The sequence below is a fragment of the Trachemys scripta genome, chromosome 7 (assembly GCF_013100865.1).
Source record: "Trachemys scripta elegans isolate TJP31775 chromosome 7, CAS_Tse_1.0, whole genome shotgun sequence".
NCBI classification, from domain to species: domain Eukaryota; kingdom Metazoa; phylum Chordata; order Testudines; family Emydidae; genus Trachemys; species Trachemys scripta.
In genome coordinates this window covers 29,531,744-29,547,883 of record NC_048304.1, presented here as the reverse complement: position 1 = coordinate 29,547,883, position 16,140 = coordinate 29,531,744, and the positions used below count along the sequence as shown (strand labels likewise).

At 56.8% G+C, this 16,140-nt stretch overlaps 1 protein-coding gene across 1 annotated transcript; it reads right to left on the bottom strand.

Annotated features, from left to right (window-relative positions):
- Positions 1-6,609: 6,609 nt before the first annotated feature.
- On the bottom strand, positions 6,610-14,448 carry PELI3 (pellino E3 ubiquitin protein ligase family member 3). Its single transcript, XM_034776500.1, has 7 exons — positions 14,350-14,448; positions 11,166-11,318; positions 10,265-10,394; positions 9,839-9,940; positions 8,904-9,101; positions 8,036-8,224; positions 6,610-7,485 (listed from the first exon to the last, which is right to left on the bottom strand). Exons 2-7 carry the CDS (start codon positions 11,315-11,317, stop codon positions 6,919-6,921), a joined length of 1,338 nt encoding a protein of 445 aa, XP_034632391.1. The 5' UTR covers position 11,318; positions 14,350-14,448; the 3' UTR covers positions 6,610-6,918.
- Between the last annotated feature and the right edge of the window lie 1,692 nt (positions 14,449-16,140).

Sequence of the window (16,140 nt, the reverse complement as noted above, 5' to 3'; positions counted from 1 at the left end):
AATATCAACCAGGCCTTTTCCTCTCCAAAAATTCGTTTTCAGCATAATGCTGCTACCAATACCAAGATACAGCTTGGGATATCATCCACTATATCACATCCCTTTTATATATAATATAAGTTTGAGTTATAAAATAATCCATAGCTCTTATATAGCACTTTTAATCAATGCATCTCAAAGCACTGTACAAAGGAGGTCAGTATCATTATCCCTATTTTACAGATGGAGAAACTGAGGCACAGAGTGAGGACGGGTCTGTGACAGAGCAAGGATCAGAACTCAGGTTTCTTAAATTGCAGTCTAGTGCTCTAGCCAGTGTTCCACCCTGACTTTCAGGGCTGCAGGGAACCTCTATGCAAATATCATAATTAATCTAATTAACACCCCCTCCCTTTAACTTTCCCCCTCTCTCCTCTTCTAGAGCCAGGAATAGAACCCAGGAGTCCTGACGACCAGCCCCTGCTCACTCCCCAACACACTATACCTAGGGCTGCGAGTCTGTCACAGATTCTGAGACTTTCCGGGACCTCTGTGACTTCTGCAGCGGCTGGTGTGGCTGGCCTGGGGGCCACCCAAGCAGCTCGGGCAGTCTGTGGGCCAGCCATACCAGCCACTGCTGGGGCAGTCTTGAGCCACTGCGCACCCGCCTCTGAATAGCAGCGGGGGTCCCAGGCTGCACGCCGCTGTCCCCCCAAGAGCACCCACGTGCCCCTGAGCCGCCACCCCCAGAGCACCCAAGATTTACTCAGGGATATGTAGTACAAGTCATGGACAGGTCACAGGCCATGAATTCTTGCTTACTACCTATGACCTGTCCATGACTTTTACTAAAAATACCCATGACTAAAACGTAGCCTTAACTATACCCCATTCTCCTCCCAGAGCCAGGGACAGAACTCAGGTGAGGTGAGTGGAATCTAGTGGTTAGAGCAGGGAGCCAGGCCTGAATATGGCAACCCCAGAAGAGAAAGCGATTGTAGAGAGATACCTTTTTTAACCTGGAAACAAGAATCAGAACGGGAAATAGATAATTATGTTAAAGAGCTGAGAACACAGGCATCCATATGTAACTCTGGAGACATTAAAGATTCCCTAAGTAGAGACAGGATCATTTGTGGGACACATGAGTCCAGCTTATAGGAAAGATTGTGGAAAGAAACCGATCTAACCCTAGAGAAATGCCTCCGAACAGCAAGGGCAGCTAAACTGTCTGGGGAAGGAGCAAAACAGTGACAGTCACTGGTGCAGACCAAGTACACAGGCTCAAGCTAAAGGAACCCAGGAAGCAGGACAGAGACATACCAGCCAAGAATGCAGCCATCATGGTCCAGTGAGTGGCATGAAAGGCAGAAAGGAAAATGCCCAGTCTATGGACAATGGTGCAAGGGATGTGGCATATAGAACCACTTCGTGTCTCCATGCCAGTATATGTAGTGACTAAGGATGTAGAGACTTCCAGTGGGGAAGAGGAGATCTACAGTATAACTTTAGCAGGTCCAGAGACACTCACTCAATGTCCATGCACTGCAGGAGAAAGCTGCCCACCATTCAACTGCCATATTTGCAACTATGCTATTGGATCGACAGCCGATTGGACTCCAGCTGGACTGCAAAGCCAGCTGCAGTGTAATCCCAGCAACAATGATGAGCACCAATATTAGACTGGAGGAATGTGACTAAGTGCTGGAGGCTAGTGGGCAAATGCAGGTGCTTGATAAGAAACCCACGAGACAAGAGCCATTGCTTGGAGCTCACAGTGGTTGATATACAGAAGCACCACCCGCTGCTGGGCAGTACAAGCCATGGATCTGATAATAGCACAACACAAGAATACCTTCAACGTGTGAAAGGAGGAAGAACAGTCACTGGGAGCTCTATCCAGCACTATATCAGAATATCTATATAATAAGATTCCACAATTGTCATGTGTGTGTGTGTGTGTCACTCGGAGGCCTACACTGTCTGTGGAGTCAGTGTGAAGGGATGGAAGCAGCTATAAGTATGGCTGTGAGCTCTTTTGGTTCAGAATATCACCAGGTTCGATCATCACTGGGTTTCGCAGTTTGTTACTGTCCATTTTTTAAGTTCTCAGCCATTTTGACTTTACAAATTACACCTGTGTTGTGTACAGCTACAGTAAGCCATGTATCCACGCCAGGCCAAGAGTTCTAGACCATTGTGAGATCAGAGGTAACTCAACCAATCACCATCCTTGCTCTACAGCTAACTTGCATGCAACGGTTTCATTGGTCATATGAGGGAGATGGCACAGATGGTGAGTTACTTGGCTCAATTGCCACACCTGTGTGACAGCATGGGCTTTCGGCAATTAGGAAAGACATATCTCAGGGAGACGGACACCAAGCGGGCAAGCTGAAAATAGAAACAGACCCTCACATGCAGCTTGTGAGACAATCAAAATGCAGAGACCACCTTCTGTAGGTGAAAGAGACAAGCTTTCAAGCTACATTTGTGTATCTCAACACTTGTCTCTCTCACCAACAGAAGTTGGTCCAATAAAAGATATGGCCTCACCAGGGCCGGCTCCGGGCTGAGTAAGCTGGTGCTTGGGACGGCAGCTTGTAGGAGGCGGCATTCCGCCCAATGCTAGGGCGGCATGGTCGCTTTTTTTTTTTTTTTTGTGGTGTTTCGCTCCGGCCGCGCGGCGTGGAGGATGGAAGCGCCCTGCAGCAAGCCCGGCAGGGCAGCCCGCGTCCTTCCCTCCCAGCCGACCGGAGCAGCGCAGAGCCTTCCCGGCAGGTGGCGGGGCCGCGTGGCAGCGCCCCGCTGAAGCCCTGGACGCCCCCTTCTCTCTCTCTCCCCCCTGCTCCCTCCCCCTTCCCCCGCTAGCCGGGGCACATCTGCAGCGCAGGGAGTCCCCCTGCACCCTGGCTCCGGCTGCGCTGTAGGGTTTTTTTTTCGCTTGGGGTGGCCAAAAAGCCAGAGCCGGCCCTGGGCCTCACCCACATTGTCTCTCTAATACCCTGGGCCCAACACTGCAAACAACACTGCATGGGATGTCATGAATGGGCTCCGCTGTGTTGAGCTAAATGAGCTATCCAGCCACCTTTGCCACACCTTTTGGCAGGTACTGCAGGGTCTGAAGGCCATTGGCATCAGCCCAGAGGTGTTCCACCATACACAGATAAAGATGAATGAATCACTGGCCTGGAAGGTGCTGGTTGCCTAGGGACCAGAGATCATGACCCGATTACATTCCAAATGGGCAAACAGAAAACAGTCCCAACCAGTAACATAGACTTGATTCTTCAGAAGGGCTAATTTCCCAAAGTTGAGGAACATTATATGTGAAATTGATTGGGGGGAAAAATTTAGATGGAAAAAATTCGAATGGAAACTGGAAGTTCTTTAAGAAGAGCAGATCTTTTAGAAAAACATCCAGTCTTGATTCTAAAATGGTCAGTGACAGAGAATCCACCACAGCCCTTAGTAAATTGTCCTAATGGCTAATTACTCTCACCATTAAATATTTATGCCTGATTTCCAGTCTGAATTAGTCTAGCTTCAACTTCCAGCCATTGGATCGTGTTATACCTGTCCCTGCTAGATTGAAGAGCCCATTATTAAATATTTATTCTACATGTAGGTGACTGAGATCAAGTAACCCTTCAACCTTTGCTTTGTTAAGCTAACCAGATTCAGCTCTTGGAGTCTCTCACTATAAGGCATGTTTTCTAATCCTTAAATCATTCTTGTGACTTTTCTGAACCCTCTCCTATTTATCAACATCCTTCTTGAATTGTGGGCACCAGAACTGGACACAGGATTCCAGCAGCGATCTCACCAGTGTCCAATACAGAGGTAAAAGAACCTCTTTACTCCTACTCGAGATTCCCCTGTTTATGCATCCCAAGATCGGATTAGCTATTTTGACCACAGTGTCACACCGGTAGCTCCTGACTGGCTGATTACACGCCACGACCCCCAAATCTTTTGCAGAGTCACTGCTTGCCAGGATAGAGTCCCCCATCCTGTAAGCATGCCCCATGCTCTTTGTTCCCAGATGTATACGTTGACATTGAGCTGTACTAAAACACTATTTGTTTGCTTGCGCCCAGTTTACCAAGCAATCCAGATCACTCCGAATCAGTGACTTGTCCTCTTCATTACTTACCACTCCCCCAATTTGTGTGTCATGTGCAAACTTGATCAAGTCTAGGAACAAGGGCTGCAGGCCACGCCTACAGAATGGGGACTATATCCTGGACAGCAGTGACTCTGGAAGGATTTAGGGGTCTCAGTGTACAAGCAACTCCACATGAGCTCCCAGTGCCATGCTGTGGCAAAAAGGGCCAGTGCGACCCTTGGCTGTGTAGACTGGAGCATAGTGAGTAGGAGCAGGGAGGGAATGTTACCTTTGCAAATGGCACTAGGGAGACCAGTGCTGGAGTGGTGCGTCCAGCTCATGAGGAGGGGCCACATTTTAAAAAGGGTGTTGAACAATTAGAGAGGGTGCAGAGAAGAGCCACAAAAATGGTCGCGGGGCTGGAGAAAGTGCCTTAGAGTGTGACTTAAAGAACTCCATCCGTTGAGCTTCTCGAAGAGAAAGTAGAGAGGTGACTTGATGATGGTGTCACAGGGAGACAATACTCGTTACTAAAGGGCTCTTTAGGCTCACGGAGAAAGGCAGAACAAGAACCAACAGCTGGAAACTGAAGCCAGCTACATTTCCCCCTCCCAGCAGCCCCAGGGATGCACTGCCCCCATCCCAAGGGACAGCCCTGGGGTGGGCTTTGGGCCCGGGGCCATTCAGTCCTCAGCTTCTCTATTGGGCCTGCCCACAAAGGAGAGGGTCCTGCCCACCTGAACCAGCCAGTTCCCCACCCTGGGGCCAGACTGGAGCCGGTACCCCCTTTAGGGGCAAGCTCCTGTGTCCCAGTCCTGGACAAAGCTGGTGCCCCAGTTTACTTCACTAAAGGGTCACACAGGTCATTGCTCAGGGAGGCTGAGCTCTGTGTTATCCAGCTTTTAAAATGCAAAAAAGGCCTGGCTGGGGGACCTGTTCGGAATGGGGCGAGGGGCTGGCCATAGTGGGGGCGAGGGACCCGGCTGGGAATACAGCTTGGTCTACATAAGCAACAAAGGGTGTGGCCTTGCTTTGCATGCCCAATAATCAGAATCCCAGACAGTGCTCTTTGGGCCTGGGACTGTCTCTCACCGTGTGTCTGTGCAGCTCCCAGCCTGAGGGTGCCCTTATCTCTGCTGGGTCTGTGCAGTGTGATGGGTCCCAATCTCAGTCAGGGTCTGCGCAGCACCCAGCGTGACAAGGATCTGATCTCCGGGTCTGCGCAGCACCCGGCGCGACGGGGCCCTGATCTCAGTCCGGGTCTGCGCAGCACCTGGCGCGACGGGGCCCTGATCTCAGTCCGGGTCTGCGCAGCCCGGCGCGACGGGGCCCTGATCTCAGTCCGGGTCTGTGCAGCACTCGGCGTGACCGGGCCAGTTTGAGCCTCTAGCTGTCACAGAATAAATGTAACTCCCCTCCGCATCTCAGGGACTGAGCCCGGGATCCTTGAAGGTAAAAGCAGATTCCTGTGTCTGACCTAAAGGAGCGGCTGTGGCAGCTCCAAGGCTACAGGCCACTCACAAACCTCTTGATGGCTCTGACCACCAGGAGGAGCCAGAGAGCCACACAGGGTTAGCGTGAGTCACACCAGTGACAGCAAGAGTCAATTGTCCCCAAGAACCTCTTGTTCCATATCCTGCTCCATAGATTTCAAGGCCAGAAACGGCTGTTCTGACCCCTGCATCAGCTAGGCTGGCAATGCCCCCCAGCCACTGAGTGATAGAGAGTCAGTCAGCTCTTCCCCATCCGCCCCTCCGTTCCAGGCCAAATGTGACCAGCATCGGATCCTGGCCCTGGGGTTCTGGCTTGGCCTTTGTCTGTGGGATGGAGGAACCCCTTGCTCCCAGAAGGGGAGGGGCTGAGAGACTGGGATTGAGTCCCTTTGGGATCCTCCTTCGGAGGAGCTCTTCCAAGGGGCTCCCTGAGTCTCGGGATGTCCAGACTAGCCTTGTTCTCATAGCTCCTCTCTGACACGCCATGCCCCATAACTGGGTACAGTCTCCTCACTGCGGTATGCACAGGGGCCCTCCCTCTCCCCACTGGTTATACACCCAGGGCTGCCTTAGTTCTCAGCTCCTGCGTCCTGCAGGGAGCACCCAGCCAGCTGGTTTCCTCCAGGACTCCTGGGTCCTCGCTAGGGCAGCTGCATCTAGGGGGCTGCCCACGTGAGCCATGTTCGCTAGCAGGAACTGGGCTGACACCGCTGCCCCAGCCTGCATCTCAGGACCCTTGGGCACTAGACTTAGGGACCCTGAGGATCTGGGACACCCGTTCCTGGGGTCAGTTACTGCCCCCATTTCTCCTCACCTGTGGGACTTCTTGCAGCAGGGGGCATTGGCTGGGATAACAGCCTGCAGGGGGCACACCCTGCCCCTGCTGTGGCGGGGATGGATACTGGGCTGGATGGGGAGGAGATGGGGACCTGTACAGCAGGACAGGGCAGTGGGTCCATCTGGGGGCGGGCAGTAAGTGACACATGGACACACCCATTTAGTCTTTGTAGATAGTCCCCCCTCCCAGGTTTTTTGCTGTTTTATTGGTCACTCGCACTCAGTCCATGGGCACCCCCGCGCACCTGCCCCATCCCCCACTCTGTCCACAGAGCCATGCCATGTCCCCCCCGCTCAGGCCACAGGCTTCACCTCATCACACGCACACGCACGCTTCGGCCACAGGCTCCTCCTCCACTTACGCTCCTGCTTGGCTCCTCATTCAGTCCATGGCCCCCGCCAGGTACCCCGGCTCAGTCCATGGGCCCCGCCCCTGCTGAGTCCCCGGGCCCTGCCCCGCCCCATCTGCTCAGTCCACGTCCCCCTGCTGAGTCCCCGGGCTCAGTCCATGGGGCCCTGAAAGATGAGGCGCACAAATCCCCGCTCGCCTGTGAGCCAGGTGCCGCAGAAGGGGCAGGCAGCATGGAAGGCGTGGGTGCCGTGGGGCAGCGGGATCTGGGCCCAGTACTGCACAGTCTTCTGGGAGCATACGTGGCCACAGGGGCAGAAGGCGTGGGTGGGCCGGCCTGCGTCCAGGTACAACCCGGCCTCGCAGCCCAGCCAGAGCGGCACATAGGGCCCGGCTCGGCGGCACATGGGGCACTCCCGCTCCAGCCCCCCCTTCTCCTTGCGGAAGCCCCAGTTGTGGTAGCCGTGGACATGGCCGCAGTTGACGTAGACCCAGGGCTGCTGTTTGTCCACCACGCCGCGCTGGGCCAGGCTGGGGAAGGCCAGCGTGTTGAAGCCCACGGGGCACTGGGGGCGGGCGGCATTGGTCTCCTGGCGCAGCGCCTCCAGCTGCTTGAGGGTGGGCGTCAGCAGCAGCCCCGCTGTGGTCCGCCACAGCAGTGTGGCCCCACACAGGTCGATGAGCGAGCCGTCCTGCAGCACGTTGGACTCGGTCTGCACCTGCAGGACATGGGCATCGGGGAGCCGGAGGCATAATAGCATCAGTTCCAAGGGAGGGAGGTTAAGCTGTGGGGGCTGGGGAGGGGAAAGGGGGAAGTCAGGACGGACCAAGGGAGCGAGATATCTGCTCCAGACAGGTGGGGCGGGGTCAAGTTGGAGGGGCGTTGGGGGAAGGATCACTAGACTAGGGGTGTGTGGGGGAGGGGGCTCAGGCTAGGGGGAGGATACAAGGCCAGTTGGCATGACACATGGGTCTGGGAGGGGTGCTCCTGACAGGGCAAGAGCACCAGGCCAAAGGGCTGGGGGTTTGTTCCAAACCAGGGGCATCCCTCTGGGCGCTGAGTCCATCCTGGATTGGCAGGGGGAGGTTTCCTCTGTGACCACTAAAGGGACTGGGGCCTCCCACAGACTTATAGTCAGGTCCCTGCAACCCCCTAGCTGGGTGTGGGAGCACCCCCTGGGCAGGAGGAACCTCCTGGAGGGGTGGGGCAGGCGCCCCCCTTTGGCAGTGAATGGGGCCCCCCAGGAGGGTGTTGGGGGCCCCACGTACCAGCTTGCCCCGCTGCTGTGCGGAGCGGCTGTCACGCAGGGCGTACACATTCCCACACACCGAGATCTCGCGCCAGATGCCGGGTGCCGAGTCCTCACTGAAGCCCCCTATGGGGTGCATCACCAGCACCCCATTGGTCGTCAGCCCATCCATCAGCCCGTCCGGCGTCCTCCACTTGGCTGCCCTCTCCTACCAATGAGAGCAGCCAGGGGTCATGGCAACACGGGGGGAGAGGGGGAAGGGAGGGGACTCCTTACAGCTCCTCCCCTGAATCCCCCCATCTGGACCCAGCTCCTTGTTCCTCCCCCAAGGGGGCCATCTGCCCCATCCTCCTCCATGCCCAACACATGCACCCAACACACTCCAGGACCCAGAGGCTCCCAGTACCTTCACCAGGACCAGGGCCAAGTAACCCTGCTACTCATGGGTCCCAGCCCCCTGCATTATTCCCAGTGATCCAGGGCAAGGGCGACCCTTACAGTCCATTCCCCAGGGCTTGAGCCTTGCTGCCCCCCATGCTTGGACTCCCATCATACCCAGGAGAAGACCCCCAGATCCCTCAGCCACAGGGCACCAGCCTCGACCAGCACCCTGCCCAGCGATGACCCATGGCTCCTGCTCCCCCTCCAGTATTCCCTCGAGGTTCACAGCCACTGAGGGCAGGGACCTCAGGCACCTGTTTCCCTGAACAAGTGCCCCGAGGACCAGCTGCCCTGGGGCTAGATTGAAGCCAGCACCACCTAGAGGGAAAGGCCCTGTGTCCCATTCCCTGACCCCTGAGCCAGGCAGTGACCCTGGTCAGGAGCCAGATTGCAGCCAGTGCCCTGAGAGGGGAGGTCCCCTCTCGACACTGTCAGGACTCACTCACTCCAAGGAAGATGTTGCGCGAGGAGTCGAAGCCTGCGGCGTAGATCCGAGCGGTGTAGGGAGGGCTGCGCTCACAGATGATGCGGCAGGCATAGCGGGAGATAGTGCTTTGGGCCGACTGCCCCTCACTGGCGCAGCTGCCCCCGGGTGCCGTGTCCGTCACCACAAAGTCAATCATGTTCTCCGTGGAGCGGCCAATCTGTACCGACATTAGTTCTGAGCGACCAGCTTCCTCCTGCCCCCTCCGGGCTGAGAGGCAGCTACCTCTGGGGTGGGATGTGGGGGCTGTTTATACAGGGATCCCTCACCCAATACTGACATGCAGACACCTCTGGAGTAGGGTGTCGGGGCTGTTTATACCAAGATTCCCCTCACCTGGCGCTGAGATGCAGCCACCTCTGGGGTGGGCATGGGGGCTGGTTAAACAGGGATCCCTTACCCACCACTGAGATGCAGCCACCTCTGGGATGGGCATGGGGGCTGGTTAAACAGGGATCCCTTACCCACCACTGAGATGCAGCCACCTCTGGGGTGGGCATGCGGGCTGGTTAAACAGGGATCCCTTACCCACCACTGAGATGCAGCCATCTCCAGGGTGGGCATGCGGGCTGCACAGCAATAATGCCCAACAGTCTAGGTCAGGATGTGAGTGAGAACTGCAGGTGGAGGCTTCAGGGAGGCAAAATGGGATCCATAGAGTCAGTGTCTGGCTCAGAAGGGCCAGACAAGGGCTTTGATGGGCACAAAGGGGAGGCTCTAGCCAAGCCTTGGCTCCTAGCCTGTTCTGCCTGCTGTTGCCACAAGGGGGCACCCTGACCCCAGCCTAAATTAAGCAGTGGTGAAAGGGGCAGTGGCTGAGCTAAGATGTCATGGGCAAGTGGCCATGGAGGGGGTGGGGAGAGCCACAGTGCATTGTGGGTAGTTACGGTGTGGTACCTGGAACATGTCCGTATCACAGTCATGCGTATATTCCACAATCACCGAGTGGCTGCGGGACAGCGTGTAGGAGATGCTGTGCTGGCCCTTGTTACTGAGCGCCTGGGGAGCAGAGAGCATTACTTGAGCCAGATGGCCCCAGCACCACCCCCATGCCCCATTCCCTGTCCCCCCAAGTCAGATCAGAGCTGGCGCCCCCTAGTGGGGAAAGGGCCCGTATCCCATTCCCTGTCTCCCCCTGCCCCACCCCACCTCACCCCGAGCCAGCCAGTGTCCCCTGCCCTGGGGCTGGATCAGAGCTGGCGCCCCCCAGTGCTGTGTCTATGTGCAGTATCTCCCCTTGGTGGCCAAAGCAGGCAGCAGCACTGCCTGGGAGCCTGCTGGAAGCCATGGCCATGGGGCAGTGGTTGCAGGGGCATGGCTCACCTTGGAGACAAGGGGGGTAGAGATGTGGTGTATCACATCCGGCTTCACCCCATTGGCCTTCGGCCTCTTGAAGAGTGCGATGCGGCTGCGGCGTCGGCCCTTGTCCCCACTGGCCAGGGAGCCATTGTATCTGTGGGGGGGGGGGAGGTTAGTCCCATACAGACACTGTTCCCCCCCACACACCACCCTCCCCTCCTGAGCCAGCACAAGGCCCAGCCCCCACCATGCCAGACACTTCTCTCTGGGCCCAGGATGGCAACACAAGCAAGAGAAACCAGGTGTCATGGCAGTGCCGAACCCCTCCCCCGGGGCCAGCACAGCAACACCAATGAGCAAAGAATTCTGGGATAGCCGGGAATGGGTCTGGGAGCCCAGCCCTGCCTGCTGCCTGACTGGTACCTTAGCAGCATACAAAGGGTTAAACAGTGCTTCTAAGGAAGGCAGCAGTCCCAGCACCGCCAAACACACATGGTGCTGGGTGTTGCACAGACACAAAGTGAGCGAGAGTCTCTGCCCCAAAGAGCTCACAGTCTGAATAGCCAAGGAGTGGGAGGGAAACTGAGGCTCCAGAAGGGGATGGGACTTGCCCAAGGTCAGTGGCAGACCTGGGAATAGAACCCAGGTATCCTGAGTCCTGTCCAGACAAGGTGCCCACTCCAGCTGGATCTGTGTTACCAGAGAGGGCTCTTGTTTGCCTCATCCCTCCATAATAAACCAGCCCCAGCATCCCCAAGAGACCCTACAATAACAAACCAGCGTGCATACCAAGCACCCCTGGAGAGGCTACAACAAGCTGGCCTGCACAGCCCCAATGCTCCTAGAGACTCTAGACAGACTAACAAACCAACCTGCATATCCCCAGGGCTCCCCCTATCACACCTCATCCCTAGTCCCCACTCACCCCAGCACAATGAGCTCTCCATATTTCACCGCCTCTTTGTTCAGCAGGGAGCCCTCTCCAGCAGAGGGGAAGACCCGGGAGCCCTTGGGGCAGGAGCGCCGCAGATCCAGGGACTGGGAGCTGACGGCCTCGGGGCTGCCCTCCAGCACCATCCTGCAGAGAAAGAAGAGGGGATGAAGTGGTAATTAATGCAACATGGGGCTTAGATCCCATCTCTCTATCCACCCTTCTGTCCATCCATCCCCTTACACCCCCATCTAGTTATTGTTCCAACGGTTAATTACCTTCACTGTTAAAAATTTGCACTTTATTTCTACTCTGAATTTGTCTAGCTTCAACTTCCAGACCTTGGTTCTTGTTAGATCTTTGGCTGCGAGGCTGAAGAGCCTCTATTATCACATTGCTGTTCCCCACCTAGGTACTTCTAGACTGAGGTCAAGTCCCCCCTTAACCTTCTCTTTGTTAAGCTAAACAGATTCAGCTTATGGAGTCGCTCACTACAAGACATGTTTTCCAGCCCTTTATTCATTCTGGGTGGCTCTCCTCTCTGAGCCCTCTCCAATTTATCAGCATCCCTCTTGCATCGTGGGCACCAGAACTGGATGCAGGATTCCAGCAGCAGCCGCACCAGCGCCACACAGAACCTCCCTTCTCCTATTTCAGACTACCCTGTTTACACATCCCAGCATCACCTTAGCCCTTTTGAACACAGCTTTGCACTGGGAGCTCATGGTCAGCTGATTATCCACTGTATTTGGATGGGTGGATGGTGTGCATCTGGAGGGAGGAAGGAAGTGGGTCCCAACCACATGGCAGGTAAAGTGTTAACCTCCCCGCCCCTTTCTCCTCCCACCTCCCCTATGTCTAACAGGAACACAGAAAGCTGGGCAGCTCAGGACTCTGCCCCCTCCCTTGTCCAGCCCCACCCTGACATTGCCACGACAATGCCCCTAACACTTAACCTTTTGTCACTATGGCAACACTCCTGAGCTCTCCCAACCCCATGTTACCATGGCAACATCCCTGATTTCTGATATCCACTTGGCATCATGGCGATGCTCCAGACCATAACAACCCCATTGTTTCCATGGCAACATTCCTGAACTGGAATCCCTGTCATCACAGTGACATTTTAGATCTTTAATACCCCTCTTGTTACCAGGAAAACACTTTCCCTTCAGTCGGTCCCCCCTCACTCAGGCTGGGTCAGAGCCAGCGCCCTAGAAGGGAAAGACCCCACATCCTATTCCCCCTCACCCCCTCACCAGCTGATCCTGAAGGCCAAAACCCTCCCTGCTCTGAGTTGCCCCTATGGATTGCCATGGGTTGCCCATGTGCAGAGGCCTGTGCAGCCCCCAGATGCTGGCTCTCCGGCCTTCCCCTGCAATGGGATCCATGCCACACAAGGCCAGCTGTGCCAGCAGTGAAGCCTAAGCGAGGCAGAGGAACCTGGGGAAGGGACGAGGATAGTGAGTTTTCTCACACCCCCCCCCCCAGAGCAGCACAGGACATAGGGGACGCAGGAGGGATCGCTGATCTGTGGGGTTCCCTGGGAGGTAGGGGCAGCTGTGAGCATTGAGGCTTGGGATGTGGGTAGCTGCAGGGACTCATTGGGTACCACAATGCAGTGCCTCCCAATCGTCATCCCACCTGCCCATGGACAGGAGAGGCCCACTGGCTGGGAGGGAAGGCGAGAGTCTACGGACTGGTTTGTTTGGTCTGTACATATCTGTATGGGGGGAGGAAACATCTGTTTCTAATATCTCAACTGTAACATCAACCATCCACACACACACCTGACATGACACACAGACACCCCCGTCACCCCACACAGACACCACGTCACTACACACAGACATACCTGAAATGACACAGACACATACCCCTGATACTACACACCTGAAACGGTAGACATAGACACACTTGGCAACACCTCCCCCACTCCCCCGACACCACATACCCATCCCTTACACACATGCAGGATAAACATCCTTCACCCCACCCCCTTTGAAACGCAAGAAGCCAAACAACCCTCACCAAAACAACATAACACAACAATTCCTGGTGTCATCACAGGGAGAGACATTCTAACTCAACAACACAACCCTATCCCAACACACACACAGGGCTGCAAGGGGCTCCCCACACGTGCACAAGGACAACACAACCTCTTTTCCCCAAACACAAACAGACAGGGAAGGGGCAAGGGCTGCCCTCCCACTCAACACAACTCCCAAACACACACAAATGGCAGGGGATCCCCTTCCAACACAATGCCACCACAACTCCCTCCCAGCACACACAGGAGTGGGGTGAGCAGGCGCTTCCCTTCCCACCAACACAACCCACATGGAGAAGAGCAAGGGACTCCCCTCCCAGGCACCGCCCCCCAGCAACACAACCGGCTCCCCAAACACACACAAACAGGGAGAGGGCAGTGGCTGCTGCAGCTGCTGGAGCAATTGCCCAGGAGCCAGGTGATCCCCGCACCTCCTCCAGCCAGACCCAGACTGCAGCCCCGCTGTAGGTGCGCAGAGAGCCATTTGGTCCCCAAGCCACAGATGGGTGTCTGTGTCAGGGGTGAGATAGGAGGGAGGGGGGCCGGGATCAGGGGCTGGGGATTAAGTGACTGGGGGCTGCTGGGAGGCGGGAAGGGATGTAGCTGTGGAGGTGTCCCTATCTGACCCTTTGGTTTGGCTCTAGCACACATGGTGCAAAAGAAACAACCCCCTCCCCTCCAGACAACAAACGCGTGTGTGAGTGAGACAAGGAGGGGAACTGATGGTGCAATCAGATCTCAAGGAGAGAGAGAAACAGATGAAGTGTATGCGGATAGATAGATAGATAGATAGATAGATAGATAGAGGGCTGTGGCGGGAGGGATGGTTACAGGGCTGGGGATGGAGGAAGGGAGGGAGGGATGGTTACAGGACTGGGGATGGAGGAAGGGAGGGTTACAGGACTGGGGATGGAGGAAGGGAGGGTTACAGGACAGGGGAGGGAGGGATGGAGGAAGGGAGGGTTACAGGACTGGGGAGGGAGGGATGGAGGGATGGCTGCACGGCTCTGAAGGGAAGGACAGAGGAGGTGACCCTGGCTGACACTGAGGTTCCCATCTCCAGCCGCCCCTCTGCTTCTGTCCCCCCCATGTAATCCCCCCAGCAGCCCCGACACCCCCACTTACCCCTCGGCGCGGCCCCAGCTCCCCCGCAGCCTGGCTCAGCAGCCGCCTGCGTCGCGCCGCCAGGATGAATAGCCCTGCATTGCTGCTGTCTCCGCCGGCAGTGCTGGAGCGGAACTGCCCTCCCCCCGGGGCGGGGTGTGAGTGGGGGAGGCCCCGAGACCACCACGGCCACCCCCGCCCCTCCCTGCCCTGCCCCCGCCTCCCCCCCACCCCACCGTAGGCAGGGATCCCCCCAGCCACGCGTGCACCCCCTGCCCGCAGCCGCTGCGTCACTCGTGGGGGGATGGGGCGAGGCGCTTTTATTACTATGCAGGTGCGAGAAGGGATGGAAAAGGCTAGAACTGGGCGGGGGGGGGGGGGGGGGGGGGGGGGGGGGGGGGGGCTGAGTTGATCGGGGGAAGCAGAGCCGGATGGCGGCACTGAAGCTGGATTAGAGTTGGATTGGGGGCTGAGCTGATCCGGAGGAGGGAAGCTAGAGTTGTATTGAGGGGACTGAAGCTGAATTAGGGAACTGAGCTGATCAGAGCTGGACGAGGGGGAGCAGAGCTAGACTGGGGGGCAGGGCTCTTGCTGTGGGTTGGGGGGCATGAGAGTCTGTGCATTGGTCCCCACTTCCTGCTGAGCAGTGATGCTCATGGGGGGGGGGCGGTATGTGGACCCTCCCCCACACACTAGGAACTCCCCGTGGATTTCGAGCTGGGTTTCTGCCCTATCTCCACTGTGGGGACCTGGGGACACATTGAGGGGCCAGTGGCCTCTGCAAACTCTTAACTGTGCCTCAAAATTTCCTTGGCCTCCTGTATCCTTCTTTGCCCATTCGGAGGAGGACAGTGAAGGCTGGTTCAGGGGCCAGGGCACTGGCCTGGCTTCACTTCCCTTTCCCACCAGCCTCCTGGTGTCCCCTTGGCCAAGTCACTTTTTTGGCTGATGCACAATGGGCCAGATCCATTCTGGGTTGGTTGAATGGTTGGTTCCCCTCTCCCCTCTCCCCCCACCCCCATCTTCCTCTGAAGCATCAGGGTTGGCCACAGCTGGAGACAGGACACCAGGAGGAGGGTGAGGAAAGGTGGGCGCTGGACTCTGAGCCTGTTCACAGAATCTTTTCTCTCACTGCCAAGCTGGTGCAGGCTGCCCAGATGCTCAGGGCCGGCGCTTCCATTTAGGTGACCTAGGCGGTCACCTAGGGTGCCAGGATTTGGGGGGGCGGCATTTCGGAGGCGGGGGGTCCTTCCACGCTCCGGGTCTTCGGCAGCAATTCTGTGGTGGGTCCTTCACTCACTCCGGGACCCGCTTCCAAAGTGCCTTGAAGACCGGGAGCGCGGAAGGACCCCCCCCCCCGCCGCAGAATTGCCGACGACGACCGGGAGCGTGGAAGGACCCCTGCCTAGGGTGCCAAAAACCCTGGCACCGTTCCTGCAGATCCTCAGGGTCCAGCTGATTACCGGGCTAGGGGATGGGAAGGAATTTCCCCCAGGTCAGATTGGCAGGGACCTTGGGGGGATTTCACCTCCCTCTGCAGCATGGGGCACAGGTCGCCTGCTGGGATCCGCTGGGCGTGACTCACCTCAGCAATTCCCTGCCACTGCATTAGCCCCGGGCATTGGGGGCCCCTCAGCCTCCCCTGTTCTCTGCCTGGGGCTCACAACAGGTTAGTCTCTGGAGACTGAAATGCTTTGGTTTAACTATGTCTTGGGGCTCAATAGAGGGGGAACTGGGTGAGAGGTCAGGCCTGTGCTAGACGGGAGATCAGGGTGGATGATCTCGGTCCCTGCTGGCCTTAAGCGCTAGGAA